Source organism: Amblyraja radiata, chromosome 8, assembly GCF_010909765.2.
Source record: "Amblyraja radiata isolate CabotCenter1 chromosome 8, sAmbRad1.1.pri, whole genome shotgun sequence".
Taxonomy (NCBI): domain Eukaryota; kingdom Metazoa; phylum Chordata; class Chondrichthyes; order Rajiformes; family Rajidae; genus Amblyraja; species Amblyraja radiata.
The window spans coordinates 48653750-48676424 of NC_045963.1; the positions used below are offsets into that span (position 1 = coordinate 48653750).

The 22675-nt window shown below is 42.9% G+C and overlaps 1 protein-coding gene across 3 annotated transcripts in view; it reads left to right on the plus strand.

Annotated features, from left to right (window-relative positions):
- Positions 1–22675, plus strand: part of crim1 (cysteine rich transmembrane BMP regulator 1) — a 202797-nt gene that overhangs the window by 3997 nt on the left and 176125 nt on the right. For 2 of the 3 annotated variants that reach the window (XM_033025830.1, XM_033025832.1), the window contains exon 2: positions 2021–2194. The exons of the other annotated variant lie outside the window; for it this stretch is intronic. In XM_033025830.1, the coding sequence (XP_032881721.1) occupies positions 2021–2194 (174 nt within the window). The remainder of the gene's footprint in view (positions 1–2020; positions 2195–22675) is intronic. 3 annotated transcript variants of the gene reach the window in all.

Here is a 22675-nt window from a genome sequence, read left to right on the forward strand (position 1 = left end):
TGTAATTAGTGTCACCAGGGACTGAGTGTTACAACGTGCTGATGTCACCAGATGGAATAGGAAGCTGGAAGAAATGCTTTCGCACAGAGGATTATCTGGGAACTTTAGAATGCTTCACCAGGCCCAGAGAGACTTGAGATTTTATCACTGCTTAAGAAAAATTGGATAATATTTGAAAGGGAAGAATATAAAAGGAAAGCTGGGAAATGGATTGCAGCAGTTAGTCCTTGTGTGTCTGAAATGGTAACCTCTACCATGGATTGGGAGAGATTCAGACGCATTAATTTATTTTTAAAGGAAAAATGCTGTTCAAAACTTAAATGCCCCACCTCTGTACTAGAATATGCAAGTACTTTCCTCCTTCCCATGCTGATATTTCTCTTTAACGACTGAATTTTGTTTAAAGAAAGAAGATTTAAAAAAAAACTCTGGCAGCAGAACCATGTGGAACAACATGTAGAGATAAAACATCTGGGTGTAATTTCTATGAATATGAAGTTACTTCCAGTTTCCTGGCACTTAAATTAGTGCGTTGATGTTATCACTATGGAACATTTGTAGAAAAAGAATCGGAGAAAATGTATGATATGGATGGAGGCCATTTAGCCAATCGGGTCTGTACTGATGAGTGGAGAGGTGTGGTGAGTCTCCACACGTCTGTGTTGGTGCCTGCCTGGAGAGGTATGTGTCTCCAGTATAAAAATACAATGGTAGGAGGAGTAGGAAGGAACTGCAGATGCTGGTTTAAACTGAAGATAGACATAAAAAGCTGGAGTAACTCAGTCAGGCAGCATCTCTGGAGAAAAGGAATAGGTGACGTTTTTGATCGAGGCCCTTCTTCAGACTGAGAATCATCCCAGGACACAAAAGAGGGAGGAAGCCCATACTTGAGAAAGTGATACAACATCGAACTAGTGTGAACGGGTGAACAATTGTCAGCTCAGTGGACTATAGAGACTGTTTCCATGCTGTATCTCTAAACTAAATTATCTCAAAAGATGTGCAGGTTGGTTGGTTAAGTGACATCTGTAAAATTACTGTTGTATGTAAGGAGTGGATGTGCAAGTGGGATAGAATAAAATTAGTGGGAACAGGTGGTCGGTATGGACTTGGTGAGCCAAAGGGCCTGTTTCCATTACCTTTCAATCGATCAATCAATTTCCTGGTTATTTTGTAACTGAATTAGTCTCTAGCATGAATCCTATTCCTGTATAAGAGTAGCATAGTGTGTGGAGTTTGACACAAATACACAAACAAATGTAAAGGTAAGTCTATACCTTATTATAACTTCGATTTTATCGAACACATTGGCTGTGTTTAGAGACGGTCTAATGTAGTGCAGGAAGAGAAGAAATTAGGTTTCTATTGTTAAAAACATACCATGCCAAAGAAATTACATGCTCTTTGTTAACTGAGCATGGAAAGCCTTATGCATAAAACTGCAGCCCTGTGTTTCGCTGCATAAAATGAAACTAGCCTCTGATTCTTTTTGTTCACAGGAGGGAATTTACCAGGCAATGCCTAGCATTTCATGTCCATCTCTATTTGCCCTGAACCAGGGAGGAAATTTAGAAAATTGACCACTCTTGGGTCTCATCAGGCCCTTCCCTGATGAATATGATAATGAATTGAAAGGGTTCATACAAAATGCAGAGCTTCATGTGAAAGATCCTGACGCTGAGTCCAGATTTATCTAATTACTCAAATTTAGATTTTCTAGTTGCTGTGGTGAGATTTGAACTTGTGTCTCTGGGTCATTAGTCCAGGACTCTTGGCTGCCAATTCAGTTACACCACCACTATGCTACTGTACCCTCTCTTGCCTGGAATCCACATGTGTGTACAACAGCTAAAATGATCTTACATGTGTCCACATAAACATTTATTAGCAACAATTACGTTGGTGACTAAGCGGGTGCCAAGGTTGTGACTGGTTTAATGGCTAAGTCCCGTTTACAGCAGCATGCATGATGTGAGCTTGTTTTGATCCTGGCCGTGTTCTGAGAATACTTTTCTTTCAGATGAGAACTGGGAGGACGACCAGCTTCTTGGAGTTGAGCCCTGCAATAAAAACCTAGCAACAGGCTGCAATATTATCAATGGGAAGTGCGAATGCGATACCATTCGGACCTGTAATAATCCCTTTGGGTTTCCCGATCGGGAAAGCTGTCTCTCAGCTCTAAAGCGGATTGAAGGTGAGTAAGCACAGAATGATGGTGAAGCACCTCGGGTTTGGAGTTGTATAATTTAGCATTGTTTTCTGTCACAGATTATCACACATTGTAAACTGTGGATGTGGGCTTGTGACGAGTTGGTGTAGTCATTCTGTAGAATCCCCGGGTCATCTCCATAGATACTTGAGGTCAGATATCTGGGAGGTGGTAGGTATATAGAAATAAGTCAGAGGAAATGGTTGAGACAGGTGCTATATCAGCATTGAAAAGGCAATTGCACAGATACATGGTTAGGAAAGTTTTAGAGGGATAAAGGTCAAATGTAGTGAAATGGGACGAGCTTAGATAGCTTGGGCATCTTGATCTGCATGGACATATTGGGCCAAAGGGCCTGTTTCCATGCTGTTTGACTCTCTCTTTCTTGCTTTCGCTCTCTTTCCTCTTTGAAAGTATCTGTTTTGTCACAGTATATTCTGGCATCTAGTAAAGCTGGAGTTATGTTTGTAAACAGAAAACTGCAGGAAATAGCAGACCAGGCAGCACCCTTGAAGAGTGGAACGGAGTTAGCATTTCAGCTCCGCATTGACCAGGGAAGAGTTAATGTGGACACGGAGAAAGCTGGGAAGGGAGGAAAGATCAAAAGGGAAATTTGGGGGATAAAGTAATATGCTGGAGGTTTTGAACATCATTATGCTGGATCAGGCATGCAATCTGCTCATCTATCTGTTCCTGTGGCCACATGGGTTCAAACGTCTTTCAGCTTCATTGGCATGGTTGTCCTGCACAGCAGAGTAATTCACAAGTAGACACCAATTGGTGCTTAATAGGTTATCCTAAGATCACCTCCCCAGGCTTTCTGGTACCAAATGCTTTAGACTCTTAATCAAGGGCACATAAAATAGTTTAAAAGGATTTAAATGATTTTCAAATATATAAAATATAGACACCTGCATTTGCCTTTTCAAATAAACAAAGTTGGTGACTCTATTCAAAGGAAAAGCAAACCGTTGCACTTGCAGGCAATCGGGAGAAAAAAACATAAAATGATGGAAATATGCAGCAGGTCCAACAGTATCAATGGAGAGAGAAATACAGTTAACATTTCAGGTCAATAACCATTTATTAAAGCCATTGTGATAAAGGGTCATTGACCTGAAATACTAACTCACCACCGATCATCTCTGACCTGCTGAATGTTGCCAGCAGTTTCAGATTGCATTGATATGAATGTGGTTGTGCTTCATATTGAAGGCATTCCTGGAGTAAAGCTGAGCAGTACAATACAATGCAATGGGCTCCCAGGTGGGATCTGATGGTTTGAGCTCTGTCCCTGAACTCCAGGAACTGATGGGATGTCCAGTGCACGGCATCAGCTTGCTATTGACATCCGAGTTACAGTGTGCCTGCTTGGCAGGCAGGGACAAGCACCGTAACTAGTGACTAGGTACTTATGAATAGCATACTCCAGCCTGTTTATTATCTAAAGGCGAGATGCTGGAGGGAAATGAGGAATGGGGTAAATGAGAGATTAAGAAACAGGAAACATGTCCACAGGAGGTATGAATAGAAATTACTTTAAATTATTTATTACATAAGTGTTGAAGTTACTCCTGGAAGTTGTAATCTATCATGTTTAAAGGCGAGTTGTGATCCTCAAGAATTATGTTGAGGCCCACTAGATGTACATAGTTCTCTGAAACATGTAGTTCCCTGAAAGTGGCAGCAAAGATAATCAGGGTGGTGCAGATGGTAGATGTATGTGAATGTAATTTGTGCCTGGGGTTGGTTGGGCATGAGTGAATAGAGCTGTGGATTATTTACTTTGATATGCTTATGTCTCTGTATGGGGAGGTGTGCTTGTGGCAGGAAGGCCTGCATACTCGCTTGTGTTGGTTTGTGAGCGTGTACATGTGCGCACATACTTGCATGGGAGGTTGTGTGTGTTTGTTGGATGTCAGTGCGTGCGTATGGTTTGCAGGTGCGTGTTTGCGTGTGTACCAATGTTGGTATGGGCAGAGAGTCTTAAGTGCGGACATGGTGATTGGGTGAGTGTGCTTCCTGGGAGAGGGATGTTGAAATGTAATGAAATGAAAATAGGTGCAGGAGGATGCCATTTGGCCCTTCGAGCCAGCACTGCCATTCATTGTGATCATGGTGTTTGTGTGTGTGTTATGCGCACTAAAGTATATGTTGGGAGTGTCTGGGCATATGCTTGGGTGTGTGTGGGAGAGAGAAGGTTTGAGTATCCATGCGTTATGTTGTGTGTGTATGATGTGACTGTATGGGAGTATATACAGAAGGGTGTGCATGCCTGCATGTGCCATTGTGCAGGAGCGCACATCTTTACTCTTGTACGTGTGTGTCTGAGTGTCATATGTGTGTCTTTTTGAGTGTGTGCCTCAGTGTATATGTTTGGACATATGTCGCTGTGAATATGTGTGTTTGTGTATCTGTCCGTGTAAATGTATGGGTCCGAGTGTGTGGTGAGTGTACATAAAGTAAACACAAATGCTAGAAATGTCAATATCTATGCGTGTGTATGTGTTTGTCCCTGTAAGTGTATATGTCTGTATGCCTGTGTGTAAGTATGTATATCTGTATGTATGCATATGAGTTTGTGTGTGAGTATATTTCTCTGTCTGTGTCTGTGTGTATTCAGGTCGATTTCTGAATTCCCTCTCGGCAACCTGAGGAAACACTGCCAGTTTTGTGGCTGCAGATTAGCTGCAACAGTATCTGTGAAAGGTATCACTGCAGATAGAGCTTAGCCAGCACCCTTATCCAATTATTTCACAGCAGGCCTTAACTATTTTGCTGGTCTAGATGTGCTGAAAACAAATACCTGGTAGATTTGTTTGGGTTTGTAGCCCTGCCAGTGAGCAGGTGCAGGCAGATAGCTGTGCAGCTGTCTCATTCTTTCACTGGAGATGGAGCAATGCTTGAAAAGGCTCCACCTGTCTGTGGAAAAACAAAACAGGAAGGTTCAGCCTGTGGAATTTGCTGCAAGTCATTTGGCATAGTTCTGTTATTGCCTGCCTTTGCCCATTCCTGCTCACCCTCCCAGTGCTGCCCCCTTCTGACAACACCTCGGTCAGTTGGGTAGAGAAGTTCAGTCTGTTCCAGTTAATGTGCCCGGAAAGATTCCAGGAATGAACTTCTTCATAAGGAATGATAGGTGTTTAATGTAGAAGTTTAGTTTTAGTTTAGGGATACGGTATGGAAGCAAGCCCTTTGGCCCACCAAGTCTGTGCCAACCGGCGATCCCTGTACATCAGCACTATCCTTCACACTAGGGACAATTTGCGATTTTTACCGAAGCCAATTAACCTGCAAGCCTGAACGCTTCTGGAGTGTGGGAGGAAACCAGAGCAGCCGGAGAAAACCCACGTGGTCACGTACAAATTCCATACAGACAGCACCTGTAGTCGGGGTTGAATCCAGGTCTCTGGCGCTGTAAGGCAGCAACTCCACTGCTGCGCCACAGTACTGCTCACTCTTTCTTACTCCAAATGCATTGAAAATAACCTCTATTGTCCTTGATATATCATCCCCATTTTACTGCAATCCTTGGGAAGCTTGAGTAGGCAGTGTAATTTCCTCAGAGTAAGGTTTTGAATGTACATTTAACCTATTTATAAATTAGGTTTGTTACTTCCATCAACTGCAATGTTCACCCACTGAGTACTGGTTCATGTTTGTACCTTCTGTAAGAAAGTCTAGACTGCTCAAACCCTGTTTTGGTGTCATGCCAACATGTGGGGAGGGGAATTCAGGGAGGTTTCCTGCTGTGGATCTGGAGGGGGTTTATGACCAGCTCCTCGGTGAACGATAATTGAACAAACTAACATACAGATCCACCCAGTTTGCCTTTCCACATAATGTTCTCTGTTAATGGTTTGAGAACTTGTGTTGGACCATTTCATTACTTGGCACAACTGCATATTTTGCTAGTCAAAGTTGGCATGCCATTGCAGTAATTGATCCAAGAGATATGCATGTTGGAAATGTGGGAAAGAACATCTATTCCTCTGAACAAGGGTGATAAGGTTGCCTCGATCATTTGAGTTGTTTGATTTATCAGACTCTTTGAATGTCAGGCTCTACAGACCCAGTCAATATGTATGTGAATTAATGACTGAAGGATTGGATATCCAAGGACTGGAGTGTGGAGAGGAGCAGATTAATATTGCTGATGGTGAAATCAAGCGGGGTGCTTGGTGTAGAAAAATTAGTGGCTGGACACAGATAATAACTATGGTAAAATGCTGGATGTGGCCTTGCAAGTAATAGGTTGTCTGAAGGGTTGGTTGGAGATTATCTAAGCAAAGGTGTGATGCAAATCAAGGAAATATGTCTGGGAAGTGATTGGTAATTGCAGTTTGAATTTGCATTCAAAAACAGGATGCTTTCAGTGGATAATTGCAGTTTATTTTAAATAAAAGAGTGTATACTAGAGCCGCACTGACAGTAGAAACTTTGAGTAGAATTATCAAGTAGAGAAAGGTTTAATGTTGCGGTGTGACCCATAGAAACATTGTATGATCCATGACTATGTGATATAAAAAAATATATAGAAATTGGACAAGAATCTTGTAAAGACAGGGTAGGGTGTGTGTTTAACTTTCACGTAGAATGGAATAAGCAGACAAAGCTTATGTCTGAATGATACAGATTTTCCGGAACGTATTCAGGGTAGTTTTTTGTGATGATATGCCCTTGAGTCAACAGGAGCAAGCTATATTAGATTTAGTAATGAGTAAAGAGGCAGATTTGGTTAACAACCTAATGGCGTGTGAACATTTATCCAATAGTGATTGTAATAAGATTGAGTACAGTGCAATGTTTGAAAGTGAGAAATGTAAAACAGCTGCCACGATTCCAGATTTAGGAAAGGCTGACTTCAACACGATGAGATAGACTGTCTACTGTAAATTGAGTTAATCCATTAATGGGTAAAACGACAGAAGATCAGCAGGAGGCGTTCACAAAAGAATTTAATGTGATTCAGAGCCAGTATATGCACCTAAGGGAAAAGAGCTGTGTATGCCAACAAAAAACACTGATGACTAAAGAGGATAAGGACAATATAAAAGTAGCACATGAAGCACAGACAAACTAAAACTTCTGGAGCTCCAAGTTACTGAGAGAAACAAAATGTAATTAAAAAGAGATGGAAGCTGAAATGATGAAGTAAAACAAATAAAGATATAAGAGCTTTCATAAGTAACACATTTAGCTTAGGAAAATAGGGTTGTTGCATTGAAAGTGAACCCCTTCATGCAGATACTGTAATTACAATACTCTTAAATAAAACTAGGAAGTATTGAATTTTCTGCTTTGGCATTTGCAGCGCTGGAAGAAAATGGTAAGTTGGCTTCCTGGGAAAATCAATGTGAAATTGGGGCAAGGACTCACAAAAATGTACACGGCAAAATAGCAGTGAAGGAGAAAGCAAGTCCCCAAGACCAAATATTTTCCAAAGATTTGTTGCAAATGGATGAAGACATTGTTGACAGCCCTAATTAGAATGTCACAAGGTTCTCATATGGGTGAAGTAGGAAACCCACATACCTATAGACAATCGGTACCGATGTAGGCCAGAGCCAGTGTATGCCATATACATTGCCAGAGTGAGCAACACCAGAAATTGGAGGAACAGCACCTCATATTCCGCCTGGATTGCTTGCGTCCGGATGGCATGAACGTTGAATTCTCCCAGTTTTGCTAGCCCTTGCTGTCTCCTCCCCTTCCTTAACCCTCGAGCTGTCTCCTCCCATCCCCCCGCCCTCGGGCTCCTCCTCCTCCCTTTTTCCTTCCTTCTCCCCCCCCACCCCCCATCAGTCTGAAGAAGGGTGTCGGCCCGAAACGTCGCCTATTTCCTTCGCTCCATAGATGCTGCTGCACCCGCTGAGTTTCTCCAGCATTTTTGTGTACCTACCTATAGACAATCTGCTGATAGAAAATTACCGGAGTCTATTATTAATATGTAACTGAACACCTTAAACACTTTCAATTGATCAGAGAGTCTGCATAGACTGGAAAAGGGTGGATCATGTCTAACATGTCAGCTTGAATTTTTTGAAAGGTTGTCTAAAGTAGTAGACAAGGAAAATTTAATGCATGTTAATTATACGAACTTCTAGAAAGCTTTAAATCGAGTCCCTTTGTGGGGTATCCTGACTACGGTGAAGCTCCTAACCGGACATAGAGAGGCTTTCAGAATAGACTTTAATATAGAGAATGTGGGGTGATGTGTTTCAACGGAAGGTATGAGAAGAGGCAATATAGACATAATGACATAGTTCAAAAGGTATAAAGGAACAGAGATTTTGGGATTCACGTGTATGGATCTTTGAAAATGGCCACCTACATGATTTAATCTGCCCAAGTGACATGGATCCTTCAATATTTGTTCAGCTGTTTTAACATTATAATCAGAATAAAATGCTGCTGCTTTTTCAGCTTCCACTAACTTGGCACAAGTTAATCTATTATTCTATGATCAGCATTAAAAATTGAGGTACTGCTCTATAGACCAGATCATAGGTGATAGGAGCAGAATTAGGCCATTCAGCCCATCAAGTCTACTCCGCCATTTATTCTTGGCTGATCTATCTCTCCATTCTCCTGCCTTCTCCTCATAACCTCTGACACATGTACAATTAAGAATTTATCTATCTCTGCCTTAAAAAAAATATCCACTGATGGCCTCCATAGCCTTCAGTGGCAAAGAATTCCACAAATTCACCACCTTCTGACTAAAGAAATTCCTCCTTACTCCTTCCTAACAGAACGTCCTTTAATTCTGAAGCAATGACCTCCAGTCCTAGACTCTCCCACTAGTGGAAACATCCTCCCCACATGCACTCTATCCAAGCCTTTCACTATTCTATATGTTTCAGTGAGGTTCTAAACTCCAGCGAGTACAGGCCCGGTGCTGACAAACGCTCATCCTATGTTAACCTACTCGTTCCTGGGATCTCAGGGCTGGACTTACTTGCTAAGACTAGTCCTCATTATTACACAGTCCTGGATATATTTCATTAAACACACTTTAGCAAAACAAAAAGGCTGGGTGAAGTGCACGATGGGAATTTTGGGACAGTACAGTGCCATGGCTGGAGAGTGAGCACGCTTCTCATTACAGTGAGAAATAGAATAACAAAGGAATATAGGAGCAAGAGAAGGCCCATCCTATCATTCAATATGATCATGGCTGATCTGTCATAGGCTTCATCTTCTCTTAGCTGCCAGTCCCTATCGCCCCCCCCCCATTCAATAATGTATCTACTTCCTTTTTAAACATCTAGCCTTGTCAACCCATCAATTGAAGATATGTACCCCACAGAGTCAATGGCATTGTAGCAAGAATCAGTAAATCGAGAAATGGCTCTAGTTCTGGGCTTCGCTGAGAACAGCTTGTCTGTTGCCTTGGGCTGCAGTCCTTACTGCATACCAATCACCGGATTGGTACAATCATTTCCCTTGCATTTAGTCTTTTATCTATTCAACACAGCAGGCAGAGCAGCAAAAATAAGGATAATGTTTGTGTTAATTAATAGGGGTGTTAAGTTCTTATCCTGAACCATTATGGATAATGCAGTGAATACGCCACTGAATGAATACGCCACAGTCATTACAGACTTCATAAAGAAATGTGTGGATGACTGCAGCCCAAACTAACCAGAAGCCTTGCATGAACCATTAGATCTGCATTCTTCTGAAGACCAGATCCCAGGCATTCAGGTCCGGCGATGCAGAGGTCTATAAGAAGTCCAGATCTGACCTTGGTAAGGCCATCAAAAAGGCCAAAAGGGACTTCTGCTCTAAGCTGGAGGATGAGACGGCTGTTCGGCAACTGTGGCGGGGCTTGAATGCAATCACCTCCTACAAGGCAAAATCAGGAGACAGCTCTAATGTCAGCGAAGCATCACTCGCTGACGAGCTCAATGCTTTTTACGCACACTTTGATAGGGAGAACACTGATGTGCCTTCCCGAGCCCCCATTCGTCGTGATGGTATATCGGTCACAGTCACAGAGGCCGACATCAGAAGATCCTTCGGTGAACCCTCGGAAAGCGTCTGGACCTGATGGTATACCCGGTCGTGTTTTAAAAACCTGTGTGGACCAACTGGCTAGAGTTTATACCTCTCACTTCTGAGGTCTGAGGTTCCCACCTGATTTAAAAGGGCATCAATAATAGCCCAAGAAGAGCAAGGTGACGTGCCTCAATGACTATCGACCAGTGGCACTAATGTCTGTGGTGATGAAGTGCTTTGAGAGGTTGATCATGGCGCATATCAACTCCTACCTCGACATGAACCTGGACCCACTGCAGTTCGCTTACCGCCACAACAGATCAATGGTGGATGCGATCTCACTGGCTCTCCACTCCGCGCTGGGCCACTTGGACAACAAAAACTCATATGTCAGGCTGTTATTCATTGACTACAGCTCGGCATTTAATACCATCATCCCCTCCAGGCTGGTTACCAAACTGGGTCTCTGCGCATCCCTCTGCAATTGGATCCTCAACTTCCTCATTCACAGACCACAGTCTGTCCATATTGGTGGAAATGTGTCAATAACTATCAGCACGGGAGCACCTCAAGGCTGCGTGCTCAGTCCCCTGCTTTACTCACTCTATACCCAAGACTGCGTAGCCGGACATAGTGCGAACTCCATCAAGTTCGCCGACAGCACCACTGTTGTGGGACGTATCACTGATGGGGACATATCAGAGTATAGAAGTGAGATCGACCGATTGACCAAATGGTGCCAGCACAATAACCTGGCTCTCAACACCAGCAAAACCAAGGAACTGATTGTGGACTTTGGAAGGGGTAGGATGGGGACTCATAGTCCCGTTTATATCAACGGGTTGATGGTGGAAAGGGTCAAGACTTCAAATTCCTGGGCATGCATATTTCCGAAGATTTCTCCTGGATCCAGCACACAGATGCAATTATAAAGAAAGCACATCAGCGCCTCTACTTCCTGAGAAGATTAAGGAGAGTCGGTATGTCCAGGAGTACTCTCTCGAACCTCTACAGGTGCACAGTAGAGAGCATGCTGACTGGTTGCATCGTGACTTGGTTTGGCAACTTGAGCGTCCTGGAACGGAAAAGGCTGCAAAAAGTTGTAAACACTGCCCAGGCCATCACCGGCTCTGACCTCCCTACCAACGAAGGGATCTATTGCAGTTGCTGCCTCAAAACGGCTGCCAACATCATCAAGGACCCACACCATCCTGGCCACACACTCATCTCTCCACTGCCATCAGGTAGAAGGTACAGGAGCCTGAAATCTGCAACAGATTCTGTTCAGGAACAGCCACTTCCCCACAGCCATCAGACTATTAAACATAACTTCAAACAAACTCTGAACTGTAACAGCCCATTGCACTTTATCTGTTTATTTATGTGTATATATATATGGTCTATGGTATATAGACACACTGATCTGTTCTGTATTTATGCCTACAATATTCTGTTGTGCTGCAGCAAGCAAGAATTTCATTGTCCTTTCAGGGACACATGACAATAAACTCACTTGACTTGACAGTATCTTTGGCTGTTTGCAATGAAGGCAGATGAGAGGGGAGGCTGAGTGATTAATATCTATGTATAAATTTCAGTATGCAGAACTCTTAAAAGGCATTTATTTTCTAATTCGTATTTCTCATTTGCATGACCTACTGTAACAATTATAATTTCCTAATGTACCAAAATCAATTCCAAAGTAACTTTTTTTAAAATCATTTGTATATTTATCTAATGCATATGTGCACCCAGGGTTGTTTGCAGAAGAGGGGAAGAATTCTCTTTTCCACCTCCATTCAGTTTAACTTTCTGATGTCTTGGTGTTGTGACCTGGAAGTGGTTCAGCACATTGCTCCATAAAAGGTCAGTAAGAAGCCACCTGGGATCAATTTAAGATGTAAACCACTCAGTCGTTGTTCTCAGCACACTCTCACCCCTGTTCCATGTTTTCCCTTTCATTCCATTAGAAATACACAGCTTAAACTAACAGAAACCAAACCTCACACATGGGAAGCTTAGCTTCTGTATCTAGAGAGGCACAAATGTACTGCGGTGTCTTCAGACTCCTTTTCCCTGTTTTAAAAGAGGACAAGAGGTGACTGAATTTTCTCACTACAGCAGGCAAGGTTGTGATTTTCAAGATACTAATTAAACAAAAGAGTAAAGATCTAATCTAACACCTCCCCTGCCCGTTAAATGAAACAGTTTCCTGGAGCTCCTATTCTATTAATGTTTCCTGCTGAATAGCTCTAAATATTTAATTTTGTACTACTTTCCTTATCGCAACCATTAATGAGAGGGGGAATCATTTCCCATCAAAGACACTACAGGTACAAAAAAAGTGGGTGTAAACGAGAAAAAAAGGACTGGAATTGATTGTCAAAGGGGCACTCGGAATGAGCGTGGGCGACAGGCTAAAGGATTAAGTGACAGTTCAAAACACAGACTGTGGAAACGGGCTCTGGGATGGAATGATGGGAGCTAGTGGTGAGTTTGAATAATTGGATTATGTCAAGGAAAGGTGCTGGGTTTTGATGTTGGGGACAGGTACTGGGATAAAATTCAGGAACCAGCACTGGATCTGGGATAATTTATAGGAAGGAACTGCAGATGCTGGTTTAAACTGAAGATAGACACAAAATGCTGGCGTAACTCAGCGAGACAGGCAGCATCTCCGTAGAGATGAATGGATGACGTTTCGGATCAAGGCCCTTCTTCAGAATGGATAAATTGTCTTGGTTATGTGTTGGGAACAGAGATTGGGATTGAGTACTGAGAAAAGGCATGGGGATTGCATGTTGATGCGGGGAACTCTGATTGTGTGTTAGTCTGCATTAGAACTACAGGCTGGTTAGCATGAGAGCTGGCACACAGCACCAGGATTGTAGGCTGAGAGAAGACGCTGGATTGAGCATTGGGAATGAGTGATCACCCTGCTGTTAGCACTTTGTAGATAGTGGAAAGGCCTTGGAATGTGAGGGGACGAGGCACTCACCGCAGAATCCACAGCCTTTCACCCACTCTTGTAGCTCTAATATTTACATGCCTGATCTAGCTGAGCATAGAACCAATGTGATATTGATGATTGGGACACAGGCAATAATAATGTTACAGAATGTCATGGTTAGGTTGCTATACTCTCTGACCGGAAATTATAATTGCCTGGCACTTTAACCTTCCACCAAGGTCGCTTAATGACATGAGAATGTATGAGTTAGAAACAGAATTCACCATTTGACCATCCAAGCTTTCTCCACCATTTCACAAGATTGTGGATGATCTGACTGCAAGCCCAAGGTTGTAATGAGGGCTGGATGGTGCTGGCAAAACTGGGCTTCTACAAGCAGATTATCGTTGAGTAAGTGCCACGTTATTGCACTGTAGACAGGCTTGTCCATTGTTGCTGATGATTAAGAGTGGTCTGATTATATTTGCCCTGTTGTTTATGAGCGGGTATCCCTGGGCTATTTTCCACATTGTTGTGTAGGTTACTCCTTTCATCACTGATGTCTTCACATTTACAATACCATTGTATGTGAATTTTAGATACAGATTAATTTACTGCTGGTACTGATTTTGTAGTGTTTCATTGTTGTATTAGTCATATTGAGTACATAAAGTAGATGGGGATTATTTTAAATGTTTTTGTTACGCAAAATGGGTTGAAATGATGATGCCTGTCATTGTACGTTTGTCCCCCTGGGTCTACACAGTTATTGGAGCTGTAAGTTTGAGCAATAACCCTTACTGCTTTCCCAGATATTGACTATAATTCCTTGGAGTTTAATCCCTGCTTCTATTAACTCAGTGAAGGTTTGTTTTCAGAAGTAGCTCAGACGTTGTACGCTGTTTCTCAAGATATAATGAGCAACAAAGTGCATGCAGAGCTAGTATTAATCGTGTCCCACAAAACAAATGTTGTTTTAATGATCTCTGTGTGGGACTTGGCTAACACAGGAAAATATTGGAGGAGGAGGTGTTAATTCAGAGCTGTACTCCTCTAGTCTTACGACCTTCTCAACTAGAGGACATTGGAGAGAAAATGCTTCACATTCCATCGCTTTGCTTTTGTGTCTTTATAATCTTTGGCAGGCTAACAGTAATGAATATTTGTACCAGGCAGCTATTTGTAGGAGCCTTTGTGTGGACGAAGAACAGTCATGAGTGCCAAGAGCAACATGTTGTTGCTCTCTGCTCCAGCCCTGGTGCTGTTGAACAATTTGTTGTTTTATAAGGAAGTTGTGGGGGGAACAACACCTAGTGGATTCCAGCTGTGCTTAGAAATCACTGCTTGTTCTCAATGGCCTCTCTCGTAGAGCAACAGCCAAGCTCAGTTTTGACAGGCTTCTTCATCACGTGCTTCATCTGTCTGTCCAGTCTTGCTAAGACATTTTACGTGATTGCCTCTCTTGCTTTCCTTCCCCCATCGCCCCATGTGCTTTACTGTTACTTGGCTTCGGACCCTCCCATGGATTTTCTGTACCAGGCTGTAAGACGATGTTTTGAAAATTGATCTTGTGCATCGCTGTTGGCTTTTCTGCTTCCAGCTGCCTTGGCGCTGAGCTATGTTGTGGCCATGCTGACTATTTCAGCCTCTGCACCCCACCCTCATTTAAGACCACCCACATCCCTGGCCAGCCTTTTGGTCACCAGTTCTAATACCACTTCATGCTTTGTGTGAGTCACTGTCAGACCCTGGCCAGCATCAGCCCAGCAAGGCACCAAGAGTATTAAAACATCCTATGTAAATGCATATTGTTGTTGAGCAAGGTCTTCCTCCTTCCCATCGACTAAGGGAAACCTTACAGAGCAACTTTGGTTCGGAGCGTGCTAAGATGAGGAAGCCTGCTTGGCTTGTCATCTCGCACTGTTCCGAGCAGTGAGTATTCAGGAACTCTAGCGCCGATTTGCAGTGTTTTAACTGTTTGCTCTCCTCTTGAATATATTGGTCCACAGTCAGTCCCACTGGCTGCAGACAAAAGCTGTTCTTGTCAGCATTTGCATTGTTTAAAGGAGGGAGCCTCTCACTATCAGGACGCATGTTAAAAAACAAGAAGGAATTGTGATTACATTTGATGCATGCTTTTGGAAAGGATGAGTGGCAGCAAAATCATCAAATACCGCAATCAAAATTGTAGGTACCTGCACGCTTAAGCATCTTGCAAGCTTAAAGTCGTGCAATTGTGGACTCTCTCGGGATTCATGTTTGCATCACTGCTGATGCTAATTAAGCTTCATCATGCAGTTGTCCTCTGTAACCCCCTCCCAGTCACTTCTCCTCCAGTCTTGGACAATTATTCACCCAAATGACAGGTGTAGACAGGAGAGGGTAAAAGGAAACAATGGCATGTCAAAGTTGTGGGTCGTTAATGTTTGGGGGGCTTTTAATGTCTGAATGATAATTCGCCTGTTCCGAGCAATGGCAGTTTTTGCTGATGAAAATGAGCAGCTTAAGTGCTGCAAATGGACAGGACCTGACAGCAGGCCATCGTCGGTTACCATGTCATGTTCATTGCCTAATGCTAGAGCTAACCATTTTCATCTGCTTCTCCACAATGTAATTAACTCCTTTTTGTAAATAACTCCCTCCTTTAGTTGAGTAGGTATTATTTAATTTATGTGCCTTTTAGGACATTGCAAAGCATTTTAAGGGTTTTGAAATGTGGTTACTGTTGTACCATAAGAAATGTCACATAGTGGAATATAGACATCTTAATGCACAGGCGAGATGTGTTCTGCTAGATCCAGAAACTGATATGTTACAATGCTGAGAACTATATTCTGCACTCTATCTTTCCCGTTGCTCTGCCCATTGCACTTGAGTTCAGTTTGATGGTATTTATGTATAGTATTATCCGATTTGATTGGAAAGCATGCAAAACAAAACTTTTCATCATACCTCGGTACACGTGACAATAATAAACCTAAACCTAAATAAACCGGCTGGATAAATAAACCTTTTTTCAGGCCAACATCCCCAGCATTGAGGTGCTATTTACACTGGGTCACTTTTGCTGGGGAGGGTGCGCTGACAGATTGCACTAAAATCTTGCACCATTCTGCTGTTTTGCACTGGTTGTTGGCTTTATTGTTGTACATATACTGTATATATCGAAGGTAGACAGAAAGCTGGCCTAGCTCAGCGGGACAGGCAGCATCTCTGGCAAGAAGGAATGGGTGATGTTTCCGGTCGAGACCCTTCTTCAGATTGGTTAGGGATAAGGGAATTGAGAGATATAAACAATGATGGATACTGTTTACTCTGAGCTTCAAGTGAATAAGCAATTTCCGTGCACCCTGATGTATATAACACTGCACTAATCTGAATCTGGCTTTTTTGCTTGCCCTTCACAGACACTATTCCAAGTTCTGATATAGGATGCCAGGTGGTCAGAGAAAAAGAAAACCAAGGCTACCTGAGGTGTCCCCTTGGGATCCCACTGATCCTCGACATCCCTGACCCATGCTTGTTCAAAGTGGAGAAGGAGCACTTGGGAAGGCACGGAAAACCCCAAGGGCGTGCATAGGGAACTCACAGAAATTCTCCAGGATTCCCTTTCCTCATGTCCCATCTGCACTCACTAGGGTGCTGTTTCTGATGTCAATTTTAAACTCACTGGGGTCCTGTATCCAACAGTCCCTTTAAACGCACCAGGGCCCAGTTGTGAGATCTTGTGAGGATTTTGCCAATCACACTAAAACACCCCTCTGCCCATGCACATTCATTGATGTATGCATTTGCTCCTTGCTTTGCACCCCTCCCCACACCGCCGAGTGGCAATGGTGCCCATGTTCATAAGTGATAGGAGCAGAATTAGGCCATTCAACCCATCAAGTCTACTCTGCTATTTAATCATGGCTGATCTAACTCTCCCTCTCAACCCCATCCTTCTGCCTTCTCCCCATAACCCCTGACACCCATGTTACGTGTAAAGAAAAGGGGAGGTGTTAACACTACTGGGTATCACATTAACAATATTGAATATGGAGACACTAAGGATGTATTAAGAGTTTTACACAGTTCTCTTTTTGTATATTTTTTTCTTTCTATGGATGAAGTTTACAATAGAGCGTTTTCATATCCTTGCCAGCCCTCTCTAACGGCCAACAGAGGGCTGGCTGCATTGTGATGTGACCCTTGTTCAGAGCTGTGAAGAAAATTAAGGGATAGAAAAGTTTGCCGAAGGTTCTTAATGTACCTTTTGGTACAGGTGTTAAAATAATTTCACTGTTTTTGAATTAGAGTAAAAGAGATTGCAAACGCATTTTAATGCCAGAAAAATGCGGGGCATTTCCAGGCAGGCAGATTTCCAGGCCAAAGTGTCCGGATACTAATCCAGTAACGTCCTATGCTTTGCTCAAAATATAACTAGCTGCATGGGTAACAGGCAGCAATAGGAGCATCAGGCCACTGGCCAATGCAATACGAAGATGTTAGCATGTGTCCTGATGATAAAATGTTCAGCATCTCAGAACCACTGGAAGCAGTGATTTCTGCAAAATTACGAACTATATTGTCCAAAACAGTTTGGGGGGGGTTCGAGGGATTTGTAACTGGGGGCTTATGGTTGCCTATAAATGGATGGTTGGAATAGGCTGTGCAGAATATCAAAAGTCTTGGCCATCAAGTAATTGCTGTTGGTAGTGTAGAGTCACCAAGGATATAACCTCAAGGCATGGAATCTCTTCCCTCGTTTGGTGGAATGACTCAATACTGCCAAGATGCTGCAGCTTACTCGGTGTGTGTATCTCAGCTTGAATCCAAACTTCTATGCAAAGATCATCAGTGTAATGTACGCAGGCGAGGCACTCGTTGTGGAAGGAGTGGTGGGTTGGATTTATTCCATCTGTATAAAATTGGTTGAAGATTTTAATGGCTTCCGAATGATTGCACAGTTATCGTGTGTGACTACGTTGTGTTCTAGGGTTGGAGGGTAAGAGCTTACCCAGTTCCTGTATATGTGTTACCAAAATATAAGCTAGTCAGCATCTGAAGAAGGGTCTCGACTCAAAACTTCACCTATTCCTTTTTTCCAGAGATGCTGCCTGACCTGCTAAGTTACTCCAGATTTTTGTGCCTTATCTTTAATTTCAGTACTGTACCTTTTATAGATCTTGCAACGGGAAAATTGCAGGAATGCCCCCATCACTGTGCAGAAAGCTTCCACAGCTAATCTTGTTGGTTAGTCACATTCTTGCTGTTTGTCCTTGGAACAAGGTTGTGTTTTCAATATACCCACAGCAGCTATCAGCCCGCTGCTCCTGGGACAGAGTTGAAGGGCAAGCTGATGGGCAGTGGACTTGTTGAGCCTAGTCCGCTGAGTTGTTGAGCTGTCTACAGCCGGAGCAGCAGTGAACCAGCTCTGCTTACAGTGTGAGTGTTGCCATTAGGAATCTTTGTCGTGGAGAATCGTGCACTTTCAGAACAGAATTAGCGATGAACGCCAGCATGTGTTTTTAATTTATCTCCATTTCCTCTGGTTCTTTTCGTGCACCGGCAGTATTGTTAATTAGCCGTCGACATCATCAGGAAGCCCTGCCTGAATAAAGATTATTGGCTGTGACAGTTTGTAGGGTTTAGTTAAAACAGGAGACAAGCTTGCACTGCTAAAGTGCCACCGACTGCAAGTACCCACAATGCTTTCTATGTGAAGGCGATTACTTAATATAGATGACCTAAGCTCGGGAGACAGAATGCTCAGTGTTGCTGGGAAGAGTTGGTGCTAATTTCCTTGCTTGAAGGAAGGTTTTTGAATGGTCTAATGAGTACTGGTGCTCCATTCATGAAAATTCCCTGCCTCGTAGTAGATCATAGAATCTACTGTAGTCCAGCCACAGATCATGCAGGTTCATGCTCAGCTGAGGCCGAGTTGGTTTACAGCTGTTTAAGAAGGAACTGCAGATGCTGGAAAATCGAAGGTACACAAATATGCTGGAGAAACTCAGCGGATGCAGCAGCATCTATGGAGCGAAGGAAATAGGCAATGTTTCGGCCCAAAACTATGCCCATTTCCTTCGCTCCATAGATGCTGCTGCACCCGCTGAGTTTCTCCAGCATCTTTGTGTACCTTTGGCTTACAGCTGTTCAGAATGGCATTTTGATTGTACCATTTGCAATCATTTTCAACACTCTTGCTTCTGATTCAGAGGATTTTGAGTTCAAGTCCTATTCCACATTTGTATCTTCAAAACTCTAGGCTGAGACTGCAGGGGGGTGGTGTTTGAGTGCTGCACAGTAGGTGGCGAAGGTGTTAACTTGGCTCTCATAGTTTAGCATTAAAGATCTGCAGCAAGAGAGTTATCGACAATGCCTTCCCCTGTTACACACAGATGCTGCTCGATCCACTGAGTTTCTCCAGCAGTTTGTATTTTGCTTTATCTGCAGTCTCTTGCGTCTCTGTGTTCCCATGTATTCTGCAAGACCTGTGGCTCGAGCTTTGTACCTGGCATTGCTGCTTGTGGGAGCTTACAGTGCATAAATTGAAGTGATTGGATAGGTTGCGTTTGTTCCTCCTGGAGCAAAGTCTGAGAAGTAAATAATAAATGTTACAAAGCTATGAGGAGGGTAGATTAGGTAATTAATAATCGTTTTCCCATGGTGATAGTGTCTAAGAGTGCCTAAGTCAAGAGTGCATAGGTTTAAGATGTGAGGAAGGTTTAGAGGGGATCTGCGGGCTCTAAGAAACATTTTTTCATGCAGAGCATGGGTGAAATCTGGAAAGTGCTTCCCAAGGCGGAGGCAGGTTTCTATCAACCTTTAGGAAGCATTGAATCACCCTGACGTAGAAATAAATTGCAGGTAAATGGGATTAGTATAGATAGGTTCAACTGTCAGCATGTACCTAATGGGCTGAAGGGCCTGTTTCCCTGCTCTGAATCAATGACTCCATGGTTTCTGCATCCTATAATGCAAAATCCATGGACATAAATCACGAGGGACTGAAAGGAACAACAAAAGAACTCTGGAAGTGAAAGGCTCTGAGGTAAACAAAGATATTCCCAGCCCTGTGCAGGGCCTGATCTCTCTTCCAATGTCCTATCCCATTGGAACCTATCTGTTGCTGCACTATGATATAACTGTAGCCCTGGGTAACACTAGCCAATGCACGTAGATGTAGAATCATAGTCATAGTGCCATATAGCAGGGAAATGGACCCTTTGGCCCAACTCATCCATGCTGACCAAGATGCCCATCTAAGTAGTCTCATTTTTTGCATGTTTGAACCACATCCTTCGAAACTTTCCTATCCATGAACCTGTCCAAATGTCTTAAATGTAGGGGTTGGGAAGGAAACGGAACAGATCCATACAATATCTCAGATAGCAAATAGGGTTCATAAAATTGGTTACTTAATGCACCTGATAACCCTCTACATGAGTTTACATTAACATCTGCTATCTCCCGAAGCATGAAAATTATTACCACCTTCCATGGTCCCCATCCACTAAAGACAAACTATTATTATACTCCTGTCATTATCACAATTTTTTCCTGTGGTTGTAGCTACAGCTACATTTTAATATAGGAAGGCAAACCTTAATAATCTATTGTGTTGGTGCTGTCGAGTTTATAATAACGTGTTCTGGCTGTGTTTAGTCTGTAAGTGATTAACTATTTTCCCCTCTACAAAAATACTAGTGTATTTTCTTAGCAGAGAAGGCATTATTTTGCTGGTGATGTGGGCGGGGGATGTGAAAGAGATACAAGGTCAGGGGGAGCCTTGCTTTCCTGGTACTGCACTGGAAGGCTGCACTCCCTGTTCACTGGCACAAACTGCCTGAAGATGGGTTGCCGCTCCTATTTGACACCCACGTATGCCAGTCGCCTGTGATACCCATTTTCTTAGGTTCCAAGCACATGGACTGACAGCTATCAGTGTTGAGAGGGTTGTAAAGCTGAGCCAGGGGTATGGAGGTCCAGAAAGGGCTGTGATCAGCCATCTGTGGAATGCCGCATTACTTGGGTGGTGCATCAGGGAAAAATGCCATGAAATTACAGATAATTTTAACATTTTACAAATTCATACATTCACTGCTTGGAAAACAAGGTTTAGAAACCAAACCTTTATTGCTGGATAGTCAAACCACATTGTCACCTCCTTCCAATATTTCTTCTGTCGACTGGCCAGAATATCTGAAGCAAAGTGCAGCTCACAGTTATATTGTTTGTTTCGCTTTTCCATTAAAAAGAACTCACACTTTTTACACCCTCAAGCACTTTGGTAATTTTACTGTTGAACCATTGAAATGTAGGCAGGGTTTTAAAAAGCTGTTGAGTAAGAGATATGGAACTAAAGCAAGCGGATGGAGTTAAGCAATGCTTTAAATATGATCTCCTTTAATGACACAATGTGTTCAAAGGGATAAATGGCCAGCTCATGTTGCTGGGCTCCACATTGCTTGCTGCACTAACTAATCTGTGGAAAGTATCTACTTGCAGGTTGATCTGATGCAGAATTTATAAGTATCATCAAGGTGTTGGTGTCCCTGTGTAGAAAGTGAGGAGAGCAAGCTGTGTACATGCAGTGCGTGTGTTGCTAGGATTTATTTGTTCTGGTGACGGGCTGGCATTGCACACAGTCCTTTTCCAAATCTCCAGGCCCAGGCTGTCCAAACAGGATAAATCAGCAAATTAAAATCATTGACACAAATGAGATTCAGTTGCCTGGGCATTCAAAGTTCTTGTCTATCAGTTGTGTTCAAGAAATATAGTTTGTGGGTAAAGTGGGCCTCACTGGAGGAGATTCCCATCACACTGTACTGCTGGGTGGATAATGGAGATTGATGGATTACTGAGTTTGAGAGACTCTTCAAGGTATCACACAACAGTACTCAGTGTGGGAATAAGGGCGTTCAATACAAACAGCATCATTTAAGTTTAATCAATTCTGGTCTGAGCAGTTAACTAATGTAGGATTGATAATGCTGATGACCTGTGTAGTGAAGTGAAGCTTCGTGCCAAACTCGCATAACCAGAGCGCGAGTAAATGGATTCAATTTATAACCCTAGTCATGAATCACTTGATGCATGGTGGAGGATTGAACTATGTCCTTAATTTCCCCTTTGGGAATCAAGATGGAAAGGGAGAAAGGAATTAAGAGGGAAGGAAGTGAGGGAGGGAGCTATGAGGGAGGGGGACGTTTGAAGTAGGTAATTATTGAATGGGACAAAGGTAGGCTGAGGAAAGGGGAAAGAGGGGAATCGTAGAATGCAAAGAAATGGATGGTTCAAGGAAAAGAGTGTGCGGGTGTGTGCGCATGTGGATGGATGCTTGGGCTGGAGAGCAGGATCTGCACTTCCTCTGTTAGACCTCCCTGTAACTGAGCTGATTGATTCTATCATTTATTCTATCAGGACTGTAAGGTTACTGGTATGTAGCAGCTTCCATGTAAAAGGAATTCAAGCAAAGTCATCTTCAATTTCTCTCAGAATTGAATCAAAACACATCATTCCTCAGT